At 45.8% G+C, this 26,469-nt stretch overlaps 5 protein-coding genes across 9 annotated transcripts; 3 read left to right on the top strand and 2 right to left on the bottom strand.

Moving 5' to 3' along the window:
• Nucleotides 1-49: 49 nt before the first annotated feature.
• Nucleotides 50-3,244, bottom strand: LOC133143586 (GTPase IMAP family member 9-like). The gene is made up of 2 exons (XM_061265617.1): nt 3,084-3,244; nt 50-1,895 (listed from the first exon to the last, which is right to left on the bottom strand). The coding sequence occupies exons 1-2, from the start codon at nt 3,112-3,114 to the stop codon at nt 1,165-1,167; spliced, it is 762 nt and encodes a 253-aa protein (XP_061121601.1). The 5' UTR covers nt 3,115-3,244; the 3' UTR covers nt 50-1,164.
• A 379-nt stretch (nt 3,245-3,623) lies between these two features.
• Nucleotides 3,624-8,887, top strand: acbd5a (acyl-CoA binding domain containing 5a). Of its 2 annotated transcripts, XM_061265526.1 has the most exons (13): nt 3,626-3,876; nt 4,001-4,112; nt 4,304-4,424; nt 4,790-4,862; nt 4,930-5,047; nt 5,632-5,802; nt 5,858-6,010; nt 6,123-6,217; nt 6,919-7,123; nt 7,211-7,434; nt 7,546-7,605; nt 7,693-7,802; nt 7,919-8,887. In XM_061265526.1, the coding sequence occupies exons 1-13, from the start codon at nt 3,829-3,831 to the stop codon at nt 7,929-7,931; spliced, it is 1,503 nt and encodes a 500-aa protein (XP_061121510.1). In that variant the 5' UTR covers nt 3,626-3,828; the 3' UTR covers nt 7,932-8,887. The 2 variants fall into 2 exon arrangements, with proteins under 2 accessions (XP_061121511.1, XP_061121510.1); XM_061265527.1 differs by lacking the exon at nt 4,001-4,112 and having other exon boundaries at nt 3,624-3,786.
• Nucleotides 8,888-8,921: 34 nt separating this feature from the next.
• mastl (microtubule associated serine/threonine kinase-like) lies at nt 8,922-13,363 on the bottom strand. 3 transcript variants are annotated; one of them, XM_061265521.1, is made up of 14 exons: nt 12,710-13,363; nt 12,493-12,630; nt 12,277-12,416; nt 12,105-12,193; nt 11,929-12,032; nt 11,701-11,848; nt 11,414-11,559; nt 10,940-11,343; nt 10,492-10,876; nt 10,265-10,406; nt 10,132-10,146; nt 9,640-9,753; nt 9,464-9,565; nt 8,922-9,382 (listed from the first exon to the last, which is right to left on the bottom strand). In XM_061265521.1, exons 1-14 carry the CDS (start codon nt 12,872-12,874, stop codon nt 9,222-9,224), a joined length of 2,253 nt encoding a protein of 750 aa, XP_061121505.1. In that variant the 5' UTR covers nt 12,875-13,363; the 3' UTR covers nt 8,922-9,221. The 3 variants fall into 3 exon arrangements, with proteins under 3 accessions (XP_061121505.1, XP_061121506.1, XP_061121507.1); XM_061265522.1 differs by lacking the exon at nt 10,132-10,146 and having other exon boundaries at nt 10,940-11,345; nt 11,413-11,559; XM_061265523.1 differs by lacking the exons at nt 8,922-9,382; nt 9,464-9,565 and having other exon boundaries at nt 9,747-10,146; nt 10,940-11,345; nt 11,413-11,559.
• A 27-nt stretch (nt 13,364-13,390) lies between these two features.
• On the top strand, nt 13,391-18,885 carry LOC133143547 (ATP-dependent zinc metalloprotease YME1L1-like). Of its 2 annotated transcripts, none has more exons than XM_061265524.1 (18): nt 13,391-13,597; nt 14,276-14,395; nt 14,497-14,665; nt 14,751-14,846; nt 14,936-15,045; nt 15,205-15,355; nt 15,429-15,536; nt 15,655-15,828; nt 15,896-16,048; nt 16,308-16,440; nt 16,574-16,636; nt 16,714-16,826; nt 17,098-17,253; nt 17,336-17,487; nt 17,727-17,853; nt 17,935-18,008; nt 18,091-18,177; nt 18,377-18,885. In XM_061265524.1, the coding sequence occupies exons 1-18, from the start codon at nt 13,565-13,567 to the stop codon at nt 18,515-18,517; spliced, it is 2,160 nt and encodes a 719-aa protein (XP_061121508.1). In that variant the 5' UTR covers nt 13,391-13,564; the 3' UTR covers nt 18,518-18,885. The 2 variants fall into 2 exon arrangements, with proteins under 2 accessions (XP_061121508.1, XP_061121509.1); XM_061265525.1 differs by having other exon boundaries at nt 13,392-13,597; nt 15,429-15,512.
• A 179-nt stretch (nt 18,886-19,064) lies between these two features.
• Nucleotides 19,065-26,463, top strand: pks1 (polyketide synthase 1). The gene is made up of 6 exons (XM_061266035.1): nt 19,065-19,141; nt 19,443-19,596; nt 19,966-20,126; nt 20,341-20,544; nt 20,654-20,835; nt 21,010-26,463. Exons 1-6 carry the CDS (start codon nt 19,069-19,071, stop codon nt 26,446-26,448), a joined length of 6,213 nt encoding a protein of 2,070 aa, XP_061122019.1. The 5' UTR covers nt 19,065-19,068; the 3' UTR covers nt 26,449-26,463.
• The last annotated feature ends 6 nt before the right edge of the window (nt 26,464-26,469 follow it).

Below are 26,469 nucleotides of genomic sequence, written 5' to 3'. Positions count from 1 at the left end.
TCCGATATCCAACGTGCTGTACCGGATTAAATGAGAGAGCGAGAAGTCATTCAGGGCTCAGAGTGCTTTTATAAGTGCAGAAAAATGACAATTTGGTCACTAAAATGGACATTCCTGCTCATTGAACACAACAAAACAGCAGAAATACAGGAGCAGGGACAGCATTACACATCGATGATTTGATTGTCTAGTTTTCTGTCAATGGAGTCAATACCTGAAAAATACTCTATCGCCAACCACAACCGTACGAAAATACTTTTATTAAAATATTTTAATTCATTAATCCCACTATCTAATCATGTAACGGATGATTTTGACCTCAAATATGCTTACTATTTTTATTGGTTTTTTTCCTTTTGTTTACAGCTGTGCAGTAAATATGGTGAATGAATCAATGAATATATCAATAAATAAAGTGACGCCATACTTGAGGGTAGAGATGACCTCCAGCTGTCAGCCAGTGCAATCTCTAGTCAGTTCTTAAGAAAAACCAACAACAGTAGCAACACATTCAGGGCAAATGTGAAGTCGTTCTGCACGATTTTTTTTTTTGTGCTACGCGTCTTTCGCAGTGGAGGCAAAAGCCATTTAGGACACTTCATAAAATACACTTGCACAATCTCACACGTCCCTGTGACATGAGTTGTTGCGCCACCTGCTGGGGGATGTAGGTCACATCACTCCTTTGAAAGTTTTGACCCCGGAAAAAGTTAGAATTATTTTTGGTCCATTTTTGCCTCATATTATTAGTTAGAATGTTTAAACTTTATTTACAATGGAAAACGTTTCAAATGATGACAATTGCATGTTTTTGAGGACCACGTTGTTTGTTGAAACTGACTAGATTTTTTTCATGAAGTATCGTTTTTTTTGTTCCAGAAAAAAAAATTTCAGCAATAAAGTTGTAGTGTTGAGACTTTCCACTTGTGCTATCAGGAGTCGCCACAGCAAGTCAGTTTTTTTTTTGTATTCCAATACATTTTCAAGAGAAAATGAATCATATTGCAGCAATAAATCGGGTTTTTTTGTTTTGTTTTTTTAAAAGATATCTTTTTGTAAAAGCTGTTTTAGCACGACAATTCTCCAATTTTATAATCTTATCCGGTTCACTGGCAGTTGGGGTGTCGGCGACGGTGCAGCTATACCTAAAGCGAGGCGGGCGCATCACTCGGTGGAAAGTGCGCCGGCCTTTTCAGCTAAAGTGCCTATGTCGTCCGCTTTGGGCTGCAGCACGGCGTCCCCGGTCGGGTTCCGGTTCTCATCTATCGCTTGGGAGTCCTCCTCAAGCTGGAAGTGGCCCCCTTCCTCAGCCACCATCCGGTCCACGCACTCCATCAAGTGAGCCACTTGCTTCCGCTCCTGGAAAACGCAGTTGTTGACCAGTACGTAGCGCCGCCGGCACTTGTCCAGCACGTGTTGCAGCTCGGCGCCCTCGCGGCGGATGTAACGCTCAAGCGAAATGTTCCGCAGCATGTCTGCCCAGGTGAACACCACCAGGACATGCCGCCACACCCGCTCCCCGAACAGACCCACGTGCTCCTCAATGCGGGCGCGGTCCACCTCTGTGAACATGCCCACGGGGATGACCAGCAGGAAGGCATGCGGGCCCGGTGGGCACAAGGTGGCGCCATGGGTAATCTCCTTCTTGTAGGAAAGCGGTGTGTCCTGTGAAGAGTACCAGCCAGGTGTGTCCACCACAGTCACTGGGCGGCCCGCCACTTCCGTGTGCCGCGTTACGCTAAACTCGGCGGCGCGCTCCAACCGGAACTCCTCGCGGCCCAGGATGGTGTTGGCCGTCAAGCTCTTGCCGGGCCAGCGCCAGCCGAGGACTACTAGGCGCATCGGGGACGGTGTCTGCTCGGGGCCGTTACTTTCGCCAGACGCCGTCGACGTCACTGAAACATGGTAGAACGGACTTGTTTTATTTACACAAAATTAAGAACCAAGCTTGAATTGGGGGGGAAAAAAGGAAGGGCATCCGGCTGTAAAAAGTTTTGCTCCAAATATTTTCTTAGTATAGGACTCTCAACGACGAGATGGCCATGGACCGTCCCCGGTGGAAGAAAGCCATACTGAGAATCCAGTCCAACCCAGCAGCGCCTGGAAAGCGGACTTTAAACCGATGATGAATCTGAAAATTGGACAATAGGTCTGCACCTATCAAATGTTTTTTAATAAATTATTCTACCAATTATCAGGGGAAAGTGGATTTTGCATTTTAAACTATCCCTAGCTACATTCTATAACCTGTTATCATAGTATGACTAATTTATGATAACATTTATGACTTTTCTTGAATTTTAGGTGTATGTAAACGTATAATCATATCTACATAACCACGATTGTCATGACATCCAATTTCAATTCGAAATTAGGGCTGTCGACTGGAATTCAAACTATTTAATACGACAAATGACTTCAATGACGTAAAAGTGAGCATTTCCTGCCACCACTCACTATGCTTTAAAATATTATCCATCCATTTTCTGTACGGCTGTATCCCCACGGCGGTCGCGGGCTTGCTGGAGCCTATCCCAGCTGTCATCGGGCAGTAGGCGTAGTAGGCACACGCACTCACACCTAGGGGCAATTTGAGCGCACAATCGGCCTACTAAGCATGTTTTTGTGGATGTGTGAGGAAACCGGAGTGCCCGGAGAAAACCCACGCGGACACGGGGAGAACATGCAAACTCCACACGGGGAGGGCCGGAGGTGGAATCGAATCCGCCCTTTAAAATATTATAATATATATAAATCATTAAGACTGAATGAAACTAACGCATGACTTTTGACCTGTGCGTGGGGGGAGCCCGAAACATGATCTGTTCGAGCTCCCTTTGTTGTGTTTTTGGCGGTCAGGGAATGACACACGGAAATGACAGCAACTATCCCTGCTGGAGTAAAAATAACCAAATTAATAATAGTAATAACTGTAAAAGAAGCCGAGACAATGTAATTTAAGATGTGTCAACGAAGCTTCGATACCCGCGGCGTTTAGTCGGAGGGCTAATAATGTTCGCCTTATTAGTCGGAACTTTTTAAGCCGACGAGGGTGTCAAAATGGAGACATGTCGCCAACCTACCCGAAGATGGTTCGTGAAATTTTCCTGCCATAATGTCTTGCTAACTTTTGTTGAAGTTGGCGTTTGTAGTTTCGGTAGCGTCGGCGAAATTACGGAAGCGGTTTTTCTTCTTCCTGCTTGGTGACCTCACTGACAGAAACGCTCACTTCCCAGGGACTCTAGCGGGGAGGGGGGGGGGATAACTATTAAAATAATTGTTCCATTAAATTGACTTTAGAAAGATCAATAATCACTAATCGAACGATTTAGACACACAGGAGAATTTGTTCACATTTCAGTTATGAAATGACCCACTTTTCCACCAGGCGAGATTCCTCTCGCGAGATTCCTCTTGCGACGGTTCGGTCGCACCCACTGTCCGTGGCGGGCCCACAGGAGCAGCCTGGGAATTGTAGTCTTTACCGTAGGATGGTCGCTCAGCCCGCTCAAACGTTTGCCTTTGCGAGCAGTTACCTATATAATAGGTGTGTGTGGGGGGGGAGGGGTTCGTCATCATATTTTTTTTCCGGCGACATTTCCTGAATTGTATTGTTCCCGACAACGTTTCTCATCTAACGAGATTGCTTCTCTTAAGCAAACTGGAACAACTACATTTCCCAGTGTGCACCTGTATCTGTTATACACTGTCTTCTTCATGACGTCTGGTCGAAGTCTTCGGGCTGCTCCCCTTCTGACGTACGGTTAATCTGTCACAGTTTTAACGGTAAACGACATTAGTTCCTCGAATCTTGTATTGTTCTAGAATATGTACATTGCATTCAGGAGCGGTGTTTCTAACGGTTTGTCCAAGGAGGTTCGTGTGCGTTGTTTCCTCACTGCAACAACGCAATCTTTGCCTTAGTGTTGAGTGGGGCTTTGAATGTTTAGAGCAAAACATGACGACATAAAACCAACATTGTATGTCTTTGGATTACAAGGCGCTTGTCACTATGGAAGTGGCCCAGTCGCCCGTTATGGACGAGCAGAGGCATTTGACCCAGCTGAGGTTCGACGCCGCTGTCAAAGTCATCAAGAGTTTGCCTCCGGATGGTGAGCCAAACAACAACTGAACTAGAGGAGGTCGTTCGGGGCAGTCTAGCCAGTCGACTGTTTGATCACGTCGTTGACGCCATAGCTTTGCATTGCACTGGATTAAGAAAGGCCTAATCCACTTTGTAAAGCAGACTTTGTAAACAACGCCGTCGCGAACCACATTGACAGTCCACCACATTTTTTTTCAGGTTCTTTTCAGCCTTCCAATGATATGATGCTCAAGTTCTACAGTTACTACAAGCAAGCCACTGTGGGCAAGTGCAACATCGCCCGGCCTGGATTCTGGGATGCCATCGGCAAAGCTAAATGGTAGGACAACAACAATCAGTGTACACATTGTACAGCACGTTGCTCTCTGCCCTCAGACGACATGCGTTGTTCATTCACTCGATTTGCCGACCTGTGGACTTGAAACCTTGCTGGCCACAGGCCACACAGAGCTTCAAAATGAGTTGAAAATGCCACTCAAGCTCTTACTTGCACGTTCCCTTGCCATTACATTACATTTTTTAGGAAGTTGCATGAGACCGTTGGGAAATTATAAGAATTATTTTGGGAGTGCTGGTGGCCATGGCCGACCTAAAATGAAAAATAAACAAAGGCACTCCATGTGAACGCTTCTGCAAAAAATGATGCAATTAATGCTTTCATATTGTGCGCTTTGACTAATCAAGGAATGCGTGGAACTCTCTGGGTGAAATGACCAAAGAGGAAGCGATGGCAGCCTACGTTGACGAAATGAAGCTGGTACGTTTTCTTCCCCAAGGTGTCATTTTCTGACGAGTTGAACTCAACTATGGATTTTTGTGTGTAGATTTTGGAGGGCATGCCCGTGACAGGCGAGGTCGAGGAACTCCTGCAGACCTTGGCGCCTTTCTACGAAGTGGTAGACGAGAAGAAAAAGATCACACAAATATCAGACCTCAGCACAGGTTGTGCATAACTGACACACCCAACACATGCTAGAGTGTTTGCTTCAAGCATTTTATTGGTCATAGTCACCTATCATAATGCCAACATGAATGATGTCATGGGAATTCACTGAATTGCAATCTTTCAACGTAATTGTTTTTATTTTGCAATCTGTCTCCTGTCGCATGCACTCTCAGCCCGTTTGACACAGTTTGCTAGGCAGCTGGAAGGCAAGTACATGTGACTGTGTTTTGAATCGAATAGCTGTTAGCGCCAGTTAGCCACCAGTGCTAGGTAGCAGCAAAAACTTCCTAGCTTGGGTTCTTTTTGTGCTCTAGTTGCTTGACGCGCACACAGAGGAACCTCTGAGATCAGTCCCCACCCCCTATTTTCCAAGGCAAAGAAAAAGCATTTTTGAGAGCAATGTCATGGGCTGAATAGCGCTATTACGTTTTTTGTGAACTTCAGAGGTTCCGCTGTCGAATTCTTATAAAGCCTGTAATCTTGGGAAATAATGGCCAACAGGAAAAGTGTTGTGGCGTCATTGGGGGCCAGAAAATGTTCCGCCGGCATTTAAGATGACGGCACGTTGTGCGGCCGGCAGGTTTCGGCTCGACTCTGAGCACCGTGTCGTCAAAGAGCATGGCCAAGAGCATCGTCAGGACCATGGAATTGAACGGAACACTGGAGACTCGGCCCGCCAAGCCCGCGCCTGAGAAAAATAAAGAAACATCAGACGACGACTCTCAGGAAGACGACGACGAGGTCAAAAAAGGTAATCCGATTGAGGCTACCTGAGAAATTGTTTCGCTGACCAGGTTCGTTCGCAGGCTCGCACCCAAAGAGGAAATCGTCGCCGAGAGCGCACAAAGTAGAAACTGGCAAGATGGCCAACGGCATGACGCATCTGACAAACGGCGACCGCATGCTCGCACCTCCGGATGTACCAGACGCTCAACCTCTCCTCAACGGCCACCGTGCCGGTGCGTTTTTCTGTGTGGCATTTCACACCAGCCCAGACCCTCCACGACAGCCTTTTAATGAAACGATGGCAGACTGAGACCTTTCTGTGTTGACCTTTCCCACCCCTCCCAGACGCCATCAAAGATGTGACGGGCCCCGCTCAGCTCGCCAGTGACTCGGACAGTGAAGTCTATTGTGACTCGGTGGACCAGTTTGGACAGGATGAGGCAAGAACACATTGCGGAAATGTTACATGTACAACTATGACTAGGGGTGTAAATCGCGGGTTTTGTCACAATACGATATCATATCGATACAAAGAACCACTATACGATATTTGCCGATATCTTAAAGCCTGATGTAATTCATTCACGATACATCACGATATAGTGCTCTACGATCGATATAGAACAATATCCTGATTTATAACAATTCATAGGCAAAATCAACAAGGTACTGCAAACTCTTTATTTAGGAAATTACAAGAGTATTGTAGTATACAAAGTGCTTATTTTAACACTGAACTTCATCAAATTCCTATATTTCTTCTCATATAAGTAAGTAAAGAAAAATGAATATTCCTCCAAACGAATGACTTGAAGCCTAAAGGGGAGCGAATTTCCTCATCTTCTTGGACACTAGCCATAGCACCAGCCCAGGAGCCGCGTAGTTGTCGGCTCCCCTGCCTGCTCTGCTCACAACACAACACGCCGCGCACTGCTCCCGGAAAGAGGAAGCAAGCAACAATGAACTAGATTTCAAAATAAAGTCGCGTCTAATGTCCGAGGTCAAAAACGGGCGATATGGATCGATGTTTACGTTTAGCATCGATGCCAACAAATCGTAGAGCATATCGATGTATCGATGAATTGTTACAACCCTAACTGTGACATGACAAAGCACATATTATTCTTGCTTATTCATAAAGAGCACTGAGCAGAATTGCTCTCTGAAAGACCTGGAGGAGGAGGAGGAGGAGGAGGAGGAGGAGGAGACTGTGGACAGCAACGACCCACAGGGGGCGCCGCAGGGCATCAGGTGCGGCGGCGAGGACGGAGAGGCCGACGGGAGCATGACGCAGAGGTCCAGACTCAACGTGGAAATGGCAAACTCTGTCATCGGAGGTGGCAGAGGTAAAAGATATTATGAGATGCTGTTGGTAAGTTTCTGAACAGGAATTATTAGCTTTGAAAAAAGTCATTTTGATTTTGGGTTTTTAGGCTCCAGGTCTCAAAGCCACGGGCTCAGGGCGCTGAAGCCCACCCACGAAAGCGGCGGGGACGACAACGGCGGCGGGGACGACAACGGCGGCGGCGGCGAGCGGCGTGGCCACACACCTGCCAGCCTCAATGAGCAGATCGTGGCGGCGCTGGCCCAATTGCAGGAGGATATGCAAAGCGTCCTGGAGAGGCTCCACACGCTGGAGGCCCTCAGCGCCACGCAGGTCCCGATTTGTTTTTTTTCCATTTATCCAAAATAATACAATAGAAAAGCACGTCACAGCAAGATTTAATGGCCGCCGGTGAATGGTTAACATTTGTCCTTTTCTTTGCAGGCCCGGTCAGCAGTCCTGTCTCCTTGTCACCCATCCACAACAGTCAATAAGAACAGCCCGGTACTTTTATTTTTTATTTGATTTATTATTATTTATTTTTTGCTAGCACTGACTATTCCCCCCCCCCCTAATTGTCGGATGTTGTAGAGACCAGCGTGGTGGCCTCTTGACATTTCTCCCAGCAGTCTGGCTTTTGCCGTCGCGTGGCCCTTCGTGGTGCACTGGCTCATCGGCCTCTACGTGCAGAGGAGGAGAAGGTACTTTGCTCCTTCATCATAATAATCATCATCATCATCGGGTTGGACTAAACCTGCTGCTTCACTCAAAACTCCCAGCCATATTTATTTTCTTTTTGTCTTCTTTCCCCCTGAAGACGACTGAACTGAAAGAATTGAGGAAACGGCCACCAAGAAGAATCCTCGCTGGTGACGTTTTAGCAGGTTGGCTAAAGCGCTTTCTACGTTTGCTTTTGCACTAAAGAAGGAGAAAAGAGTCTTGTGAGTAAACGTGCATACTAAAGAATGTGATGATGATGTTATTAAGGCGGTTTCCATAGCAACTAGGGCTTACTTTGCACAAAGCGGGCCAGATTCTGTTATGAGCTTGATGTGATTTTTAATCTTTCACTTTAGTCACCCGGAGCATTGCTGCTAAAACAAAATATGTAACCATTTGGTAGTTTAGAAGAAAGATTGAGAATGACTGTACTGTGTGACATTCTTTGTAATTCTGCGTTGATAGGGTTGCAAAAAAACCATCTTTGGTAAATTCCCATGGTAATTTAAGATGGAGAATTTGGGAAATATTCCAAATAGGAAACATTTATCAAATAAATTTGACTCAAAACCTCCCTTTCTGAAAATACCACAAAGGTCCCTTTTAAAGTGTCCCTAAAAATTCCCATAGGAAGTTTCCAACTTTGAAAATGTTGCAACCTTACGTGTTAAGTTGATATTTATTGCATTTAGCAGCTAAACAACCGTGCGGCATTTCGGTTCATCCTGGTGATCTCCACGTAGAAAGTGCCTCGACATTTTTAGGTGCACACCTTGTAGCAAATGGACCAAATGAATACGAATAACATGAACTCAACCCAGTAAAATCTAATTTCCTTGTACTCTGAACACAAACTGACTTTTTGTGACAGCCATTCAATTTACCCGTTCAAATATATTTTAAGTGTGTTATGTATTAAGGAGTAGATTAGCCGGATTTACAGAAGCGCTAATCCTTCAAAGAGCCATTTATGTTTTAATAACTGAATAAATCAAGTGATAGTTTCTACTGGAATGTGTATGCATGTCATAATCCAAGCCTCAAATAAAAGTTTCATAATGCAAAAGTGACGTGACTTGTTTGAAAAAGGCCGCAGAAGGGATGTTACAAACTGTTTTATTTGCGTTTCTCTTTCTGACATAAAAGCAGCAGCTTTGTGTTTGGAAGCAGCGTTTCAAATTACAATAACAAGACAAAAATACAGAAGTGTTGTATATATTATTAGCATTCTCCAGCAAGTGCTACCTTTACTTTAAACTTTAAACAAATGCCACAGAAAAACTAAACCGACACCCGTATGGGAAACTGATAAATATAAGAACTTCATGAGATAAAAATCATAAGTAGTGATTGCACATAAGTTTTTTTTGTCTTAATTGCAGTTAAAATGACAATGGCGACTAACAGGAACTGAAAGTGGCCAAGTCGATGTGCTGCGCGTTGTTCCTGGCCTCAAAGTAGGAGGTGTCCGTCTCGTCGTCAGGCTGCGGGATAAACGGCATGGGTTGCTTGTGAAGGTTCTCCCAATCGGAGCCCTCGAACAGTGGGTGGAGCTTCAGTTCTGTTGGGGGGTGGGGTTCAAATAAAATCTGAGCGTGGGAAAAATCTGGATGAGGTGTGAGCAACCAATGTTGTTTTAAACCTTTGAGTCCTGCCCGCTTGGTCTTATCCATGGTTAAGAGGATTTCAATGGTGTCGCAGGCATCGTCCGACAGCGCTTCGTCTCCCTCGGGCCAGGGGATGTCTGAAAAAAAGTTTTTAAAAAAATAATAATTTTGATTTGAACAAGTGGCTTAAAAAAACAAACATTGCAGCCACCTCTGTTGAGAATATTTTTGAAGACCAGTTGCGGCGTCTCATCATTGAAGGGCGGCACGCCGGTGAGGAACTCGAACAGACACACACCTAGCGCCCACCAGTCCACCATGCAATCTGAAAAGTCGTCTCAGATAAGTCATCCTAAAATTTCACCCGGCTGACTCGTCATATATCAAAAATAACACCAAAGAAAAGGCAGCTGACAGTCACCATAGTCAAACTAAATTGCTGTCCATTTTCACTTTAGACGGTGTTTTCCGTCAGTGGCTAAAAGTTCTGCTTTGAACAACAACGCAGCCCCAGGTGAGCAGAAATTGCGTCAACTTGCATCTTAGCCATTAGCGTGAGCTCCATGTTAATAGATCCAAACGGCCCCGGTCATTTGCAACCTGCTGAAGCCGAGCCAAAAATCAAAGGGCGGAATTAGACAAAGTGTATTAGCGGCGGGCCATGCGAGCGAGCACGCTTGTGCGCAAACGTGATTTTCCTTACCGCATCCACGCCTCCCTGGAACTCACAAAGAAGTGCTGTGAGATCAGTGAAAGCTATTGGACACGATACAGGTACGTACCGTGGTCACCCACTGTGCCGCTGCCATTTCAAAGAAAGCTGCATCCGCTCTTACCGTGAGGTGTTTGCAAAAGCAGCTCCGGAGCCAAATAGTCGGGGGTCCCGAAAATGTGTGCCCCCTCCATGGGCTGAGCCCCCCGTCGCACGCTCTTGGGAGTCCGTAAGGGGGTTTGCGAGGTGGACATGGTCCGAGGAGTCTACAAGGAGGAGATGCACAATCACGTAAAATAACTATATTTTAGTAAGAAAGTAAGGTAAGAAAATATTCATGTACAAGCCCACCAGATAAAGCGAACTTCCAGAGCTGATCTTCCTCTGAACCGGTGTGGTGAGGCAGATATCGGGTGAGGACACGTCCAAAGTGGAGCCCACGCTGAGTCGCGACACGTTGGAGCGGTTGATGGAGCTGCAGTAGCTCCGGAACACCACCACCGGCCGCAGGAAGGAGCACTCGGGTCGGTCGAGGGACGCCGGCGTACCCGCGGTGCGGGGTGACGAGGACAAGCAGCGAGTCCGTTGAAGGGACAATTCGGCGCCTTTTTCAGGGGAATGTAAGGCACTACTTTGGGCGGGTCCGACGGGTTCCGGTGGGGCATGACTGTCAATGGGCAGTGACGTCTCCAGCACCGAGACGTCGAAGTCCAGAGTCAAACTCCGGCAAAGCCCGCTGCCAGGGAGAGATGGATAATGGCTAAGTGTGTTTAAGACTTTTGTTAACATGCACAATTACCTGCTTTGCGGCGACGCGAAGCTGCTTTCTAACGACTTCATGTTCTCAAAGTTGTCCTCGAGAGCCGATTCTTTCGTTTCGCAAAAAAGGCTCTTGGCCACGGTGACCGGATTGGAGGGCTTAGGGACGACGGCGCTGTTCTGGCCGGTGATTGCGATCGCCACCCCGGAGAAGGCTCCGGTCAGGCCAGTGTGAGCGGCGGAGGTCTCGCAAGGGACGTGGTAGCATCGTTTGTCGCTCTTGGCGAGGGGCTCTACAGCTTCCGGGCTTACTTGCACCTCGGAAAATGGACGCTTGGCAGACGGCGCGGAACGAGAGCCGGTTTCTGGCTTGCCGCTCGCCTCCCTCTTCTCGGGGGACTCTAAATGTCCTCTTGCCTTCGGTTGGTTTGGCTCATTTTCCTTCTAGAGAGCACAGAAAAGAAATATTTATGATCTCGTCGCATTTTCAGGATTATTATCACATTTATCTCACCTCGAACTCCCACAGTGGGCTGATGCCTCCCTCTGTGTCAGTGGTGCTGCCCGCGCTCATGGTCTCCAAGCGCTTCCTGGTTTTCATCAGCATGGGCGTCAGATTGACGGCCAAGCTGTGCGGACTAAACATGAAGCTGTGCGGCCCTGTGAAGAATATCTTTTATAGACAAGCTACTACATTCTAATTTTGTTTAAATCATCAGGTGGTTTTTTTCCCCGTCTAGCTATCAAGTGGGATGGTCTCCCTTGTGGATCAGGACCAAACAGATACGGTGGGAACAGCACCTTTCCTCCAGGCAGTGCACGCCGGTGAGCTCATGGTCTCCTTTGCCGTATCAGAGGGGGAGCCAAGGGAGTTATTCTTCCGCATCATTTTGCCACAGGACATGGCCGAAGTGCTGCTGTGGCGTTTATTTTGGTCTGCCGGGGTATTCTGCGCTTGAAGGAATCATAAGTCAACAACAAACGAGACCATCGTGGAAAAAAAAAAAAAAGGATGGAATTCACACTCACAAAACCAAGTGAGGTGATCAAGGACATGACTTGACCCGGCGTGCGAGAGTAATTTGTGGGTTTGGACACGGATGGTGTGTTTAGGATATCTGTGAGTTGCAGTTCTGGAAAAAAGAAAAATCAATGATAAAGCGGTCAACATTCCATATGCCCCCTGTAAATCTGTTTGGACCTACCTCTACCAAGCTTCACTTTGGAAAGCCCAAAATCAGTTAACTTGATGTGACCCTCGTTGGAAATGAGCATGTTGTCTGGCTTTAGGTCCCTAAAAAGGCAAAAAGTGACACAATGCATTTGCACCCATGTCGCCTTGAACTCCATACATATGTCATCCCAACTGGTGTGTACCTGTGGATGATGCCATGGCGGTGGAGGTAGTCCAAAGCAAGGGCAACCTCAGAGATGTACTTAACCGCCATGTCCTGGTCGAAATATCCACAGACGTTCAGGAGAGACTTCACATCTCCTCCAATGAGGTACTCCATCACCTTCAATGGCAAAAGAGTCAATTTGGCATCACAGAAGAATTTCGGTGATTTTGATCTTGCAAGATTGGTGAGTTACCAAGTAGATTTTGGTGGCTGTCTGGAGAGAATAAAACAGGTGAACCACGAAGGGACTTTTGCTCAAAGCCAGTGCGTTTCTTTCCGCCTTCATTTGGGCCGTCATGTTTTTATCCACCATGTCCGCTTTATTCATGGCCTACAAGCGGTTGATTGCAATTTTGTAAAGCAATCGTAAATGCAGTAGATACGATACAGTAAAGCAAATATCTACTCACCTTAATGGCATATAACTGGGAATTGCATTTCTTGCGTGCAAGATAAACTTTGCCAAAAGCACCGCGGCTGATTGGTTTCAAACTGACGAAATCTTCTATCTTTGGTAGCGTGATAAACCCAACTCTAGAATTGGGAGTAGATTTGTGCTTTTCCTCCGTGTCCATCGTGTTAGTGTTTTTTCTCCCTCTCTCTAAAAGCCACCAACTAGCCTAAAATAAACATTCGCATGTTGGACAAGAGTTGCTGTTTGTTTTGAAATTTGAATTCAGCACCCTTCACCCTGGGTCCTCGGTTCTATATTGAGGTAGGCAAGCAAATGCCTGTTCATAATTATACAGGAATTATTGTGTTTTTGAATACCGCCGGTGTCGGTGCCATATGTGATCGGGCTGGCATAACGAACATTTCCATAATAATAATAATAATCATAATAATAATCATAATAATAATGAGAAAAAAAGTTGTTTGTAACATTGGCAACCCAAGATGTTTGCCCTCTGGTGGCCTCCGCGCCTGCTGATAATGTCACGTTTTAATTACATATATCTGTATAATAATGATTTGCCTTTGTGTTTGTCACCCCAGGCTGTTGTATTTATAAAAACCAAATTAAGACGAGGGATAAAAATTGTCATGTGTTTTTCTCGCTCAGCATTCGAGTGACGTCATTTTGTAGTATTTTTCATCAGCATTGGATGTCAAGAGGAGTTGTCTGTCGGCGTTGTTAGGAAACCAGCCGAAAGTCGTTGTGTTACAAGAAAAACACCGTCTTGGGACTACAAGTTCCTTTAAAAGAACACGGAGGGCTTCTCCTCGTACATTTACGTTCCACTTTTGTGTTTTATTCAGCCAAAATGTTTTCCCTATCGTCGTTTCAGCCACAGCAGGTAAGCGAGGTGCTGGTTTTTTTGTTGTTGGCCTAGCTAGTTAGCTCATAACGAGCAACATTCCTCTTATGTAATATCATTTTGGTCGCCTGGTGAAGTGTTTTCTGGTTTATTAACTGTACCGTGGTGTGTACTTGCCAAGGCTGTTCTTCCTGCCTTTTTTTATCGCCAATATTTGGCTAATATTAGCATAAACGCGTGTGATCGTTTCACCGTCGGAACATGCTTACGTCACAAATTCCGTAATCAAGCGTGATTTTTGCACCTGTCAAATTAAGAGAAAGGGCAAGTTAATGGTGAACCTTAATATAAAGTAAAATAACGTTCGCCAATTTAAGATTACACAACTGCCATTCGTGGACAAGGAGTTACGTGGAAACGGTTATGTAAATACATACACACATGACCAAAGTACTTATGGTCTGTACCAATGGTACTATTAACTACGTATATTAAAACAAGTACCAAAGGAAGTGCTGATTCAATTTCTGTGCTTGAGCAAAGTTTTTTTTTTCTTTTGTAACTATATATTTAAATTTGTACTTTGGAATAAACTGTGTTAAAATAACAGGTGCCCACTTGAAGGTGAAGTCACGTTGAAGAATTATCTTCGTGACATAATGTAGTTCCATATATAATTGACAGTGGTATGTGTCGTGTCACCCATCCCTCCATTAGATGATTGTGCCTCTCAACCAGCTCATTGGCGCCCTCCACTCACTGAAGAACACTGCCACGGCATCAGTGCAGACCCTGCACAAAGACTTCAGCCCAGAACACACTGCACATGCGAAAGAGGTGAGTTTACGATTTTGAATGTGCCTTGGTGACTGTAAAGTGATCATGATGTTTGCTTCATAAGGATACATGTTTTATTATTTTTCTTTCCACTCTTGTAGCCCAACGCAAGTCTTCGAGATCTGGGGGTGTCAGACATTCGAGGCAGTCTCCTGGACGAGCTACTGGACAGGTTACTGCCCACACTGGGCTCGGAGGAGCCGCCTGCCGTCCCCTCGGTATGGAGGACGAGTCACGTTTCGGCACACAGCTTCTTTCACAACAAGCACGGTTAGTTGCTCAGTGCTGATGAAGTAAGCCTCTCTTTTAAAAAGAAAAATACAGTTTATGATGAAAATGTTTTGGTTTGTCATAGGGTTTGCACACAGAAGATGTTTTGGCTCGCCAGTATTCCACAGGCAAAATCACAGACCTCTACGAGACGTTTGCACTGAGCTTCAGTTTTTACCCTGTTAGTAACATCTCGCCATTAGTGTATTACAGACCCACCGATTTTTTTTTTAAAGCTATTTGTTGTGCTTTGTTCGGGGCTTTGTTCAGTGTGGATCCAGAGTCGAGATTTCAAGACTCTCAGACCAAAGAGCAGAAAGACGGCGTCCGGTGACGATGTTCCGACTGAGTCCGATCCTTATACACCGGCTTTCATTAAGGTCGGGAGCCCACCTCACTCCTCACATTTGATACATTACGTGTGGTGTGACGCCTTGCTTGGGTTATTTCAAAAATGACTTTTTGATCTCCTTGAAGGACACCAACTGAAAAGGCAAGTCCAAAATGTCATGAGTAATATCTTCTTTGTTTCCTTATAGGGGTTTTTGACCAGGGAAAAGGGTGCAGAGGCTCATTCGTTGGACCAACTGACAAAAAGCAGGAACCTTCCACAGAACCAAGAAGAGACCTTCAAGTTGGGCTTCTCTGAGGGCTTCATGCGATCGCAGGCCTACACACAGAAGACGCAAGGCACGATGCTGATTCCCTTTTCCCAGCAAATCTCTTTTCTGATATTTTTGTTTCAACTTTGCTCCGTTTGCAGATTCATTGAGGAGAACCAGATTTGTGCTGTTGGTGCTTCTTCTACTCGGCATTTATGGTCTGTCCAGATCCCCCTTTCTCTCGGGTAAAGGCTCCTTTTCTGATGCTGGTTTGTCCCTTTTCGTCCTCTAAAATGATCTGACAGCCACATGCACGCATACCCTAACCCTCGTAGTTACATTCTATATAAATTCTACAAAACACTGAGTAGGTTTGTGTTCTCATAGTGAGGTTCCGCACCACATCGGGCCTGGACTCGGCCATCGACCCTATCCAAATGAAGAATGTGACATTCGAACACGTTAAGGGAGTGGAAGAGGCAAAGAATGAGCTGCAGGATGTTGTGGAATTCCTCCGGAACCCGCACAAGTTCACAGTTTTGGGTGGGAAGCTGCCCAAAGGTATCCCAAGTTTCCTATCCGGTTCTGCCCAATCTCTTTGTTTTTTTTTAATCCAATTTTCATGCAGGAATCCTCCTGGTCGGGCCGCCAGGCACCGGGAAGACACTGCTAGCCCGGGCGGTCGCTGGCGAGGCGGACGTGCCTTTCTACTATGCCTCTGGTTCTGAGTTTGATGAGATGTTTGTGGGAGTAGGTGCCAGCCGCATCAGGAACCTATTCAGTAAGGTTCAGGGAAAGCAATTGATTGATGTGAATGCAGCCCAGCATGGCCAAATCTCAAAGCAATAGCTGATGGTACTACTAGTAAATCCCACCCCCTCATTCATTTAACTAAGCAGAGCCATGAAAAATGGCTTGAATGATGATTGTAATGATTGCCCTCAAAGGGCCAGACAGTATAAATTAAGTAAATGTTAACCAAGTGTATCCAATCCCAAACACAAGTTTTTCTTGGTCACATTCTCTGTTTGTATCGACAGAGGAAGCCAAAGCCAACGCGCCTTGCGTCATTTTCATTGACGAGCTGGACAGCGTCGGAGGAAAGAGGATCGAGTCTCCCATGCATCCGTACTCCAGACAAACCATCAACCAGCTGTTGGCCGAAATGGACGGGTCAGTCAGTTCTTCTGTGGTCATCACCCCTAGGATATTTTATTTGGAAGAGGATATTTGATCATATTTGGACATAGGTTATCAAAGGTTTCCAATGAAGTTCAGTGTATCATGTTGGGTTGTTTTTTGACAGGTTTAAACCAAATGAGGGCGTCATCGTCATCGGTGCTACCAACTTTGCAGAAGCCCTGGATAAGTACGTTTGCAGTTTTAGAACTTTCATTTCCAAATGTCATTCTTCTGCTTGATCAATAATCATCTCCTCGCCATTAGCGCTCTGGTGCGACCGGGCAGGTTCGACATGCAGGTGACGGTCCCTCGACCCGACATCAAGGGACGGACTGAGATCCTCGACTGGTACCTGAACAAGATCAAAGTGGACTCAGGTAGTCTGTCACTAGCACAGTTATGACAATTAACTCAAACTAACAAAATAACTAAAAGTAAAGTTGAAGAAATGTTATCATTCATGAAATAAAACAAAAACGTGAGTACTTTAAAAAAAAAAAAAGAAGAAGAAGAAAAAGAAAACTAACTCGGCTACAATTTACATTTATAGCATTTACTGTATATAACACTTATAGTCGCTTTAAAAAAAATACACATAAAGGGTAGCTGTTGTCCTCTTTAGTAACAGTGCTCTTTGTTATGTTACAGAGGTGGAGCCTGAAATTATCGCCAGAGGCACGGTGGGCTTCACGGGAGCCGAGCTGGAAAACCTGGTCAACCAGGCAGCCTTGAAGGCGGCGATGGATGGGAAAGAGATGGTCGGCATGAAGGACCTGGAATTCGCCAAGGACAAGATTCTCATGGGTGAGCGAGTGAGGAAGTGAAGCGCAAGGTAGGGAGGAAATGGGTGGGTGTCTTAAACAATGGACCCAATTGTTCATTGTAGGCCCTGAGAGGAGGAGCGTGGTGATTGACAAGAAGAACAAGACCATCACGGCCTATCACGAGTCGGGCCACGCCATCGTGGCATACTACACCAAGGACGCCATGCCCATCAATAAGGCCACCATCATGCCACGCGGACCCACGCTCGGACACGTCAGTAAAAAAAAAACAGATACAGGGGAACCTCTGTTTTTGTTCTGCCCAACCTTTCATATGATTCCATTTGCAATGAGTTTTAAATTTGAAATCAGACCTTCAAAATAAAAGCATGCAATACAAAAACATTTTCAACACAAACAATCACAAAATATTTTGACCACTCCCAGGCCAAAGAAAGTGCTACTATAGTTCCACCGTTTTGGTTTTATTTTTATTGTGTGGTTGTCTTCTAGGTGTCGCTGCTCCCAGAAAACGACCGCTGGAGCGAGACCAGGGCGCAGTTGCTAGCCCAGATGGACGTCAGCATGGGTGGGCGAGTGGCAGAGGAGCTCATCTTCGGCGATGACTTCATCACCACAGGTGAGGGATACTCGTGCACTTGCTTTGTGCGCCCTCCTGCTGTCCACTCAATCCGCACCTCATTGGAATCCTCCATTTTAGGTGCATCCAGCGACTTTGACGGGGCAACCAAAATTGCTAATTTGATGGTGACCAGGTTCGGCATGAGTGACAAGGTCAATTCGTCAGTGTGCATTTTCTTAAGGAGGCTATTCAGTGGATGAAGATGTCACACGCCTGCTCATTTGTTTCCTATAGCTCGGAGTCATGACCTACGGCGACGTGTCCAAACAAAGTCCTGAGACGCAAGCCGCCATCGAACAGGAAATCAGGATACTCTTGAAGGTCTGTTGTGCTCCCAATTTCTGATTAAAGCGGTGGAAATTTCACACAAGTAGCTCACTGGATAGTACACAGTGTTTCCAAAATATTGACACTTAACGTGCAGGAAAATAACAGCTTGTTCTCTGAGGAAAGACTTGTCTTTCTTTTATTCATTTCTCTCATGTTTGTCTGAACCGCCTTAAAACAATGGCATTTGCAGGACTCGTACGAGCGGGCCAAGATCCTCCTCGAGAAGTACAAAAAAGAGCACGAGAAGCTCGCCAACGCCCTCCTCAGGTACGAGACTTTGGACGCCAAAGAGATCCAACTGGTTCTGGAGGGAAAACCGCTGGACCACTAAGACACCCCCCACTTCCCTGTACTGTGCAGTCCTCAGCGAGGCGGCACCGTACATACTGTATCAACCCAGAACGCTGAGTTATTTAAAACTCTCAACTGCTTTTGTCTAGTCATTTTTAGATTTAATTTTATCGGTCGGATTGGATGACAAAGTAACCTCATTTCATGGACAAGACACACGAGCACCAGTGCTTCTATTTATTCAACAAGGAAGCTCTGGGTACCTAGAAGGTGCCATTTTGTATAGCCGTGTGCAGTACATTTTCAGCATCATACCTCCTGAAAAGAGCTACTTTTATTTATTGAAGTGCCCTCCATTGCCTCCCGTATTCTTGCTCAAATAAAGGTCATTCTTTCTCCACCTGACAATGGTCGTTCATTTTGAACGGAAGGTATCAACCGCAACAGGTAATTTACTGTCATGATCGAACCTGCAATTAGTTCCACAGTCAGACATAGGGACATTGTTGAGTTCACTTTGGTTGCCCCTCCTCTCAAGTGTTTATAAGTGGAAAAAGAGAAGTTCTACTCACTTGAAAACTGAAACTTCACATGGAAGAAAGAACCAACATGGATGCTGCTGACGACATCGCAGTCATCGGGATCGGATGCAACTTCCCGGGAGGTACACTGCCCCACAAATAATACATTTAGTTTGCCTTATAAGCAACAATTTCAAATTACCATGTCTCGAATGACTTGGCAAATGATACTTTTTTTTTTTTAATTCCTTGGATCATACAAGTTGGATCAAATAAATCCTTCCATGGAGAAAAATTATATATAACTATACTATAATTACATATAGTATAAGAAGTGGGAGCTCTCCCGCTGGATATCAAAATAATTAAAAACAATTTGAAGCCTTTACAATAATAACATTTTGGTTGAGGTTTATGTTAGTTTGTCGTCCCTGTGTTTTTTAGGTGAAGGCTTGGATAATTTTTGGAGGGTTCTGTCAGAGGGCAAAAATTGTGTTGTGGATATTCCAGCTGAGAGGTTTGACAAAGATTCCTGGTATGAACTTGATGGCAGCAAACCTGGAAAGACGCAAACCACCAAAGCTGCTTTCATAGACGGGTAAGCAGAAGAATTCAGATTGTCAGTAGCAATATTAGTAGCATTTATTTACGATTTTGCCCTCCTGGGAGTTTAAAATCAGGAGATGTTTGAGAATAATTGTCAATTTTCACACATGTCCTGAATGTTGTTAGTCACCTAAATGTTGAACTGAGGCTGAGATCTACCGGAGTCAAATTCCTTGTTTGGCATGCCCAAACATGGCCAATAAACTTCTTGAATCTTGAATTTTCAACCTTTCAAAAGATCTGTCGTATTTACAACTTCCTCTCTCGATATAAATTCAATATAAATGACTAATATAAATTTGTAGTGGTCTGTGTTTTTGTTATGCATGTAGTTCATGATGTAAGACTGTGCCCATTTCAGGTTCAACGAATTTGACCCCAAATTTTTTGGCATTCCTGAGGCAGAGGCGGATGTCATGGACCCTCAGCAGAAACTGCTCCTTCAATGCTCCTTCAGGGCCTTGGAGGATGCCAGCATCCCCATGGAGCGCATCAGTGGAAGCACAACTGGAGTTTATATTGGTGACCACATCAAGTAGTATTTATGACGCCCAAATAAATAGACTTTGTCACAAATGTGACGACACTTGCTGCTATGTAAAATAGTCACTGTACTGCTTGTATACCAGGACTGTTAATTTACTTTCCCTTAAATAAAACTGACACACAGCTCTTAATATGTAATATTGAAGTAAAATACAAGAGTACACTACCAGCAGAGCTGAATGCGTTGCAGGTCTAATGAACCGAGACTATGAGATGCTGCGAAGTAATAACCCCGCCTCCATAAATCACTACAACGCCACGGGGACGGCCATGAGTCTGGCAGCCAACAGGATCTCCTTTGTCTTCAATCTCACCGGGCCATCGTTTGCTGTGGACAGTGCATGCTCCTCCTCCCTGGTGGCTCTACACGTAGCTTGTCAGGCGATAAGACAAGGTAAACTGTAAATATTCTCAGGATACTTTTTCAGGCATCTGTACTGTAGGATTAGTTTTTGTTTTTGAGGCTTACCTTCAATCAAGTACTCCTCTTCCTCTCTGACCAGGGGACTGTGAGATGGCACTGTGTGGAGGGGTCAACTGCATTTTGGAGCCTCGGGTGTTTGTGGCCCTCAGCAAAGCCAGGATGATTTCGCCCGAAGGCACCAGCAAGCCCTTCTCCAGCCGAGCAGATGGCTACGGCAGAGGCGAGGGCTGCGGTGTCGTTCTTCTCAAGCCGCTCAAAAATGTGAGTTTTGAAACCAATCCTTGGAATTTCTTGATTTGTGTTTGGTGGATGTCAACCAAGGTTGTGGGAGTTGTTTTTGATTGCTCCCAAGGAGAGTCCAGTTGTCTCCATTCATCTCTTAATCTAGATGCGACAAAATCTATCAAAGAGTTTTTAGGATTGTGTAATTTACAGGCATTACAAGACTGCAACAAAATCTGGGGTATCATTGCCAAAACATCTGTCAACCAAGATGGAAATTCAGTGTCACCAATCACCAAGCCGTCCTTGCATCAACAAGAGGCGCTGCTGCGACAAATATACTCCGAGCGTGACCTCGCCAATGTCCAGTACATCGAGGCCCATGGAACTGGAACCCCCGTTGGAGATTTGGCAGAGGCAACAAGCATCTCAAACGTGGTTGCCAAATCTAGAGACGGTGGTGCAGACACTCTATGGATCGGCTCTGTGAAGGGAAATATTGGACACACAGAATCTGCGGCCGGGGTGGCCGGACTCATCAAGGTGCTCCTCATGATGAAGCACCAGACCATCGTTCCATCTGTTTTCTACTCCCAAGACTGTTCCAGCATAAATGCTGAAGTCATGAGAATTAGTATTCCAACAAAAGCTGAAGGGTGGGGAACGAATGGATCGTGTCAACGGGTGGCTGGCATTAACAGCTTTGGGTTTGGAGGCACAAATACACATGTAATTGTAAGAGAGTATAAACAGACTGCAAATGTCGCACACATCCCAAAAGATGGTCCCAGGATTTTTGTGACATCAGCAGCCTCTGAGGAATCCTTGATCCGATCCCTCGCTGATATCCACAGACGGCTTCTCGACGGCCAAGCAGCTGACGCGCAGGCATTATCCTTTACCTCTGCTTGTGGACGGAGCCACACAAAGCACAGATATCGCAGGGCTTTTGTCTTCTCATCCCTTTCAGATTTACAGGATCAGCTTCTGTCTTCATTGAAAGCAAAGGTGGCCTTGACATTGTCAAACACTGAGGTAGTGTTTGTGTTCAGTGGAAACGGTGTTGCCTTCAAAGGCATGTGCAGGCAGCTCTTTAGCACCCTTCCTTATTTCAAAGACAAGGTGCAGGAGGTGGAGGTCCTCTTTCAGAAGAAGAACCAACACATTAGAATCAGTCAGTGGCTTTCCGAAGAGTGGGACACGGTTGACCTGAGCCAGCCAGATGTTGTCCAGCCTTTGCTTTTTGCTCTTCAGGTTGCCATAGCAGCTCTCCTGAAGCACTGGGGCATCAAACCTGACACAGTGCTGGGACACTCCTTAGGCGAAGTCGCTGCCGCTCACTGCTCTGGTTTGTTGTCTCTCGAAGATGCTGTCAAAGTGGTCTACCACCGCAGTGTGCTTCAAAGTAGGGTTATCTATGGAAAGATGCTTGTGGTGGGCAACATACTTTTAGAAAAAGTGCTGATAGCTCTTGAGGATTTCTCACAAAATATTTGCGTGGCTGCCTTCAACAGCCCGCAGGCTTGCACTTTATCAGGAGATGAAGGTGCGGTAAATGTCCTCCATGAGAAACTCAACAGGATGTACGCTGATGAGAATATCTTTCTTCATATCTTAGATGTTCCAGCAGCTTACCACAGTCATCTCATGGATCCTATCCTTGAAGGCATTCAGAGTCATCTGGCTTGCCTGGCTGTCAACGACATAGAATGCAAGCTATTTTCTACTGTGACAGGAGCCAAGTATGTGTATGGTGACTTTGGAACCGGAAGCTACTGGGCAAAGAACATCAGGCAACCAGTTTTGTTTGAGCAAACACTGCGGGCTGTCGAAAGAGATAAGCAGTCAAGAAGAAACATGGTCTTTGTGGAGATTGGACCTCGCAGGGCTCTTCAAAGGCACATCCACGAAACACTTGGAAAAGACATTATTGTTCTCTCTGTTCGACCGCATAAAGAATATGATACCATCTTGTCTACAGTGGGGAAACTATTTGAACTGGGTGTCAACGTACACTGGCAGGACCTCTACCAAGGTTATAAAGCACCACCCACAGCGTTCCCACTCTATCAGTTTGACAACACACAGAAAGAGGTCTACTTTGAGGATGTCAGACAAGGAAACGATTTGTCTTCTTCCTCTTCTTCACCACATCCGCTGTTGTCCCAAATAAAGAAGAACAACAAAGAGTACGTATGCAATCTCACGACGGAGACCATGCCATATCTCTGGGAGCACAAGCATAACGGCGTTGCCATCGTCCCCGGCGCCTTCTATGTGGAGCTGGCTTTCGCTTCTGTGGTGGCCTATCTGAAGCCGAGGAGGCCCATCTCCTTTATCGAGCTCAGTGTGACGTTTCACAATCTGCTCAGCGTGAACAATCACCAGTTGAAAGTGAGGTTTGAAGAAACCGACGGTGTCTTTACAATAAGCTCCTCTGCTGACCCTCACACCTCTGGTACATTCAGATGCGTGGATGGACCAGCTGTGTTGGAGGAACCAAGTATTTGTCTGGAGGGAATCTTTAAAAGGTGCACTTTGATCGTAACGGCTGTAGAGTTTTACGCCATTCTTTCTAGAGCAGGATTTGATTATGGATTTGTGTTCAAACAGCTGAACAATGTTCATTTTGGTGATGAGTTTAAAGAGGCTGTGACAGCAATCCATGTTCAAAAAGAACTCCTGAATCATCTTCACAACTACTTCATGCATCCTGTCCTGTTGGACTATTTCTTGCAAATGACTGCTGTCGCAGCCATGAGGCGTCTCTCAGTCAAGCAAGGATTCCCCTCGGCTATTGGCAAGATTGTCATTTCAGGACCACCACAAGAGGAGATGTTTATTTACATGCGTGCAACGGAAGAGAAGCCAGACTTCCTTAAATTGTGCGGTTGCTTTACTACCAAAGATGGGAAAGTACTGGTGGAACTTCAGGAAGTACAGATAACATTTTTGGGTGGTTGTTTGCCTGCTCTGCATTCTGTGTTTTACCACAATGAAATCATTCCCATCACAAACAAGATAAATTGTGATAAGAAGATAAAGGCAATAGTTTTTGCAGACAAGCTCGGCATAGCTAAAGCACTCAAGCCATACTTGCATCCGGAGTCGTCTTCCGTGGAGGACAGAAATCACTTGACACCAGGCCAGCTCCAAGACGTTGTTCTCGGCAACAACTTGAGAGATTTTCTCTTCATTTGGGCCGTAGAAGATCTCAGCCACTTACCATCTGGTAGAACGCTGGACCGCCTGGTGGCCTGCTGTGAGTCATTCCAACAAATCATTTTAGCTTTGAAGGAGAGCCAACAATCTTGCACTGTCCGTGTTATAACCTACAGGTCCACAGAGAGGATTGTAGACTGTGTGAGTTCTGGTTTTGTGCTGTCTGGTATGATGAGGGCTTGTGCGGCAGAGGTACCGGGTGTCTCTTTTCAACTCATTGACCTGATGTCGCTAACCAGAACAGACATTGAATCTTTAGTTGGTGTCATTAACTCTTGCAAACAATCCGAAGTCATTGTTGGTCAAGGACAGGTGTCGACGACAAAGATAACACGTACGCTCATGGAGGAGAGAGTTTTATTTAAGGGTAACATACCATCAGTGAAAGATTTTGTCCTACAGACCGGTCATCCTTACAGACTGGAAGGTTTGACTGCTAGCCCCATTGACACAAATGACGGCACGGTTGCGGATAAATCAGTCGAGGTTCAACTACTAAATGTGTGTGTCCATTCAGCGGATTACTTCCCTGTGACACTTTCACACTTGCATTTTGGAAAGACATTGTATTGGAATAATCGCATGACACACAACCACACGCTGTTGGCTCTCGACTTTAGCGGCATTGTGACAGCCGTCGGGAAAGACGTTTGCAGCCTAAGAGTTGGCGACCGCATTGCCGCAAGTTACCCATCTGCAACAGCAATGAGGGTCGTTATTCCCGAGTCTGTTTGTTACAACACCGAGAAACTTCCATTCCTGGAAGAATGTCCAAGCATGTCCTTCTTCATCCTGGCGTGGGAGCTCCTGCAGCGGATGCTTCCCACTGTGACACGGCAACAGCAGAAAAAGATGGTCATTGTCACTCCAGACTTAGCCTCTGCGTTGATGAAAGTGCTAGCGTTGACAGCAAACCGATCTGGCTGGAATGTGTCCTGTTTGCCCCATTTGCCAAAGCAAGGTACAAGTCCTGACCCGTGCCAAGCCTTTGTCTTCCTGCCCCCATATGACAACTCTTGGCAAGAATTAAGAGAAAACGACAGCCATGAGCGACATGCTGTTTTTGTTTGCGGAACGCACCAGTCATCCTCATGCTGGACAAACAGCTTTGCGTTCAAGAGTGACTTCCTTCGTGTGCATGTTCTCCATGTCCCTCATGTCCTTCAAAGAGTTTATCTCAAAGCACAAGGAGGAGCCATCTTTAGGTGGCTCATGATGCTCGGCTTTGATCGAGCATCTCTGCCTGTCAAAAGGGATACATTTCAAATCTCAAGCGCAGCAGAAGCTCAGGCTGACGAGTCGTACTTTGCCGCCAAGACAGTGCGCCAAGTGGTTTTAGATTTGACAGCACCTAACTGCCAAGTGTCAGACATTCCATTTCTGGGCAAACCCAGACAACTTTTTCAAAAACACTCTACTTATATCGTAACGGGAGGCCTCACCGGTTTGGGTTTTGAAACTGTTAAGTTCATTGCCAGCAATGGCGGCGGGTGTATCGTGACACTGTCCAGACGCATGCCAACGCATGAAATGCAGTCCGAACTGGATCTCATCCAGAAGAGGTACAACATCACCATCATGACCTTCCAGTGTGATGTTTCAATGTTGCAACAAGTAGTGGAAGCCATCTCAAAGATTGAGCAGAGATTGAGTAGTTGTCCCATCAAAGGAGTTTTTCACAGCGCTGCCGTGCTCCACGATGCACCCATAGAAAATCTCAATGCGTCTCTCCTGCAGAAGGTTCTGCAGCCTAAAGTGAGTGGCGCCCTGAATCTCCACAATGCCACCCTTCACAAGAAGCTTGACTTCTTTGTGTGCTACTCCTCCATCTCGTCGCTTCTTGGTAACCAATCGCAGTCCAACTACGCAGCAGCCAATTCTTTCCTTGACACCTTTTGTCTTTACCGGAGGAACCTTGGTCTGGCCGGACAGTCCATCAACTGGGGTCCTCTGAACCTTGGCCTTCTGTTAAAAAAAAAGCACGCCCAAAAGCACCTAGAGAGCAAAGGGATGCTGGTCATGGACGTGGGAGAGATTCATGAAGCTCTCGCCAAAGTCCTTCTCACCAACAGACCTCAGCAGGTCGTATGCAAGTTCAACTTGAAAAACGCCTCACTCGGAAAACGACTATCAACCTTAGTGGACGCAGAACTAAAAGACAACAGGACCATTGAGCCGCCAGTTCACCAATCGTCTCCCTCACGTAAAAATGTGAAAACTATCATCGGCGACGTTAGCAACCTTGGTGAGGACGAGTTGGATGATAACGCCGCGCTGGGTGCGCTGGGCATCGACTCGATGTTGGCCATGACACTTCAGAATAAAATCTTTCAAGAGACGAGTGTAAATGTACCGTTGGTCAGGATACTGGACCCGAACACGACAGTGGCAACTTTGGAAAGTTTTGTGATAAATAATAATATCATTTGATTGATGTAGATGACATGTCCT

Source organism: Syngnathus typhle, linkage group LG19 (assembly GCF_033458585.1).
Source record: "Syngnathus typhle isolate RoL2023-S1 ecotype Sweden linkage group LG19, RoL_Styp_1.0, whole genome shotgun sequence".
Taxonomy (NCBI): Eukaryota; Metazoa; Chordata; class Actinopteri; order Syngnathiformes; family Syngnathidae; genus Syngnathus; species Syngnathus typhle.
The sequence above is the reverse complement of the archived record's forward strand: the minus strand, read 5'-3'. Positions and strand labels throughout refer to the sequence as shown.

What these genes read in the sequence shown, in the direction of transcription:
- LOC133143586 (XM_061265617.1), bottom strand. Translation starts at nt 3,114, where the DNA reads ATGGCAGGAAAATTTCACGAACCATCTTCGG. An exon ending in ATTTCACGAACCATCTTCGG is followed by an intron (nt 1,896 to 3,083) that starts GTAGGTTGGCGA and finishes ACCATGTTTCAG; the next exon opens with TGACGTCGACGGCGTCTGGC.
- mastl (XM_061265521.1), bottom strand. Translation starts at nt 12,874, where the DNA reads ATGGACACGGAGGAAAAGCACAAATCTACTCCCAATTCTAGAGTTGGG. An exon ending in CAGCCACCAAAATCTACTTG is followed by an intron (nt 12,417 to 12,492) that starts GTAACTCACCAA and finishes TTGCCATTGAAG; the next exon opens with GTGATGGAGTACCTCATTGG. An exon ending in TTCGCGTCGCCGCAAAGCAG is followed by an intron (nt 10,877 to 10,939) that starts GTAATTGTGCAT and finishes TCTCCCTGGCAG; the next exon opens with CGGGCTTTGCCGGAGTTTGA.
- LOC133143547 (XM_061265524.1), top strand. Translation starts at nt 13,565, where the DNA reads ATGTTTTCCCTATCGTCGTTTCAGCCACAGCAG. An exon ending in CTACACACAGAAGACGCAAG is followed by an intron (nt 15,356 to 15,428) that starts GCACGATGCTGA and finishes CTCCGTTTGCAG; the next exon opens with ATTCATTGAGGAGAACCAGA. An exon ending in CTGTTGGCCGAAATGGACGG is followed by an intron (nt 16,441 to 16,573) that starts GTCAGTCAGTTC and finishes GTTTTTTGACAG; the next exon opens with GTTTAAACCAAATGAGGGCG.
- pks1 (XM_061266035.1), top strand. Translation starts at nt 19,069, where the DNA reads ATGGAAGAAAGAACCAACATGGATGCTGCTGACGACATCGCAGTCATC. An exon ending in CGGATGCAACTTCCCGGGAG is followed by an intron (nt 19,142 to 19,442) that starts GTACACTGCCCC and finishes TGTGTTTTTTAG; the next exon opens with GTGAAGGCTTGGATAATTTT. An exon ending in AAAGCTGCTTTCATAGACGG is followed by an intron (nt 19,597 to 19,965) that starts GTAAGCAGAAGA and finishes TGCCCATTTCAG; the next exon opens with GTTCAACGAATTTGACCCCA.
- acbd5a (XM_061265526.1), top strand. Translation starts at nt 3,829, where the DNA reads ATGTACATTGCATTCAGGAGCGGTGTTTCTAACGGTTTGTCCAAGGAG. An exon ending in GCCATCGGCAAAGCTAAATG is followed by an intron (nt 4,425 to 4,789) that starts GTAGGACAACAA and finishes TGACTAATCAAG; the next exon opens with GAATGCGTGGAACTCTCTGG. An exon ending in TGTCATCGGAGGTGGCAGAG is followed by an intron (nt 7,124 to 7,210) that starts GTAAAAGATATT and finishes TTGGGTTTTTAG; the next exon opens with GCTCCAGGTCTCAAAGCCAC.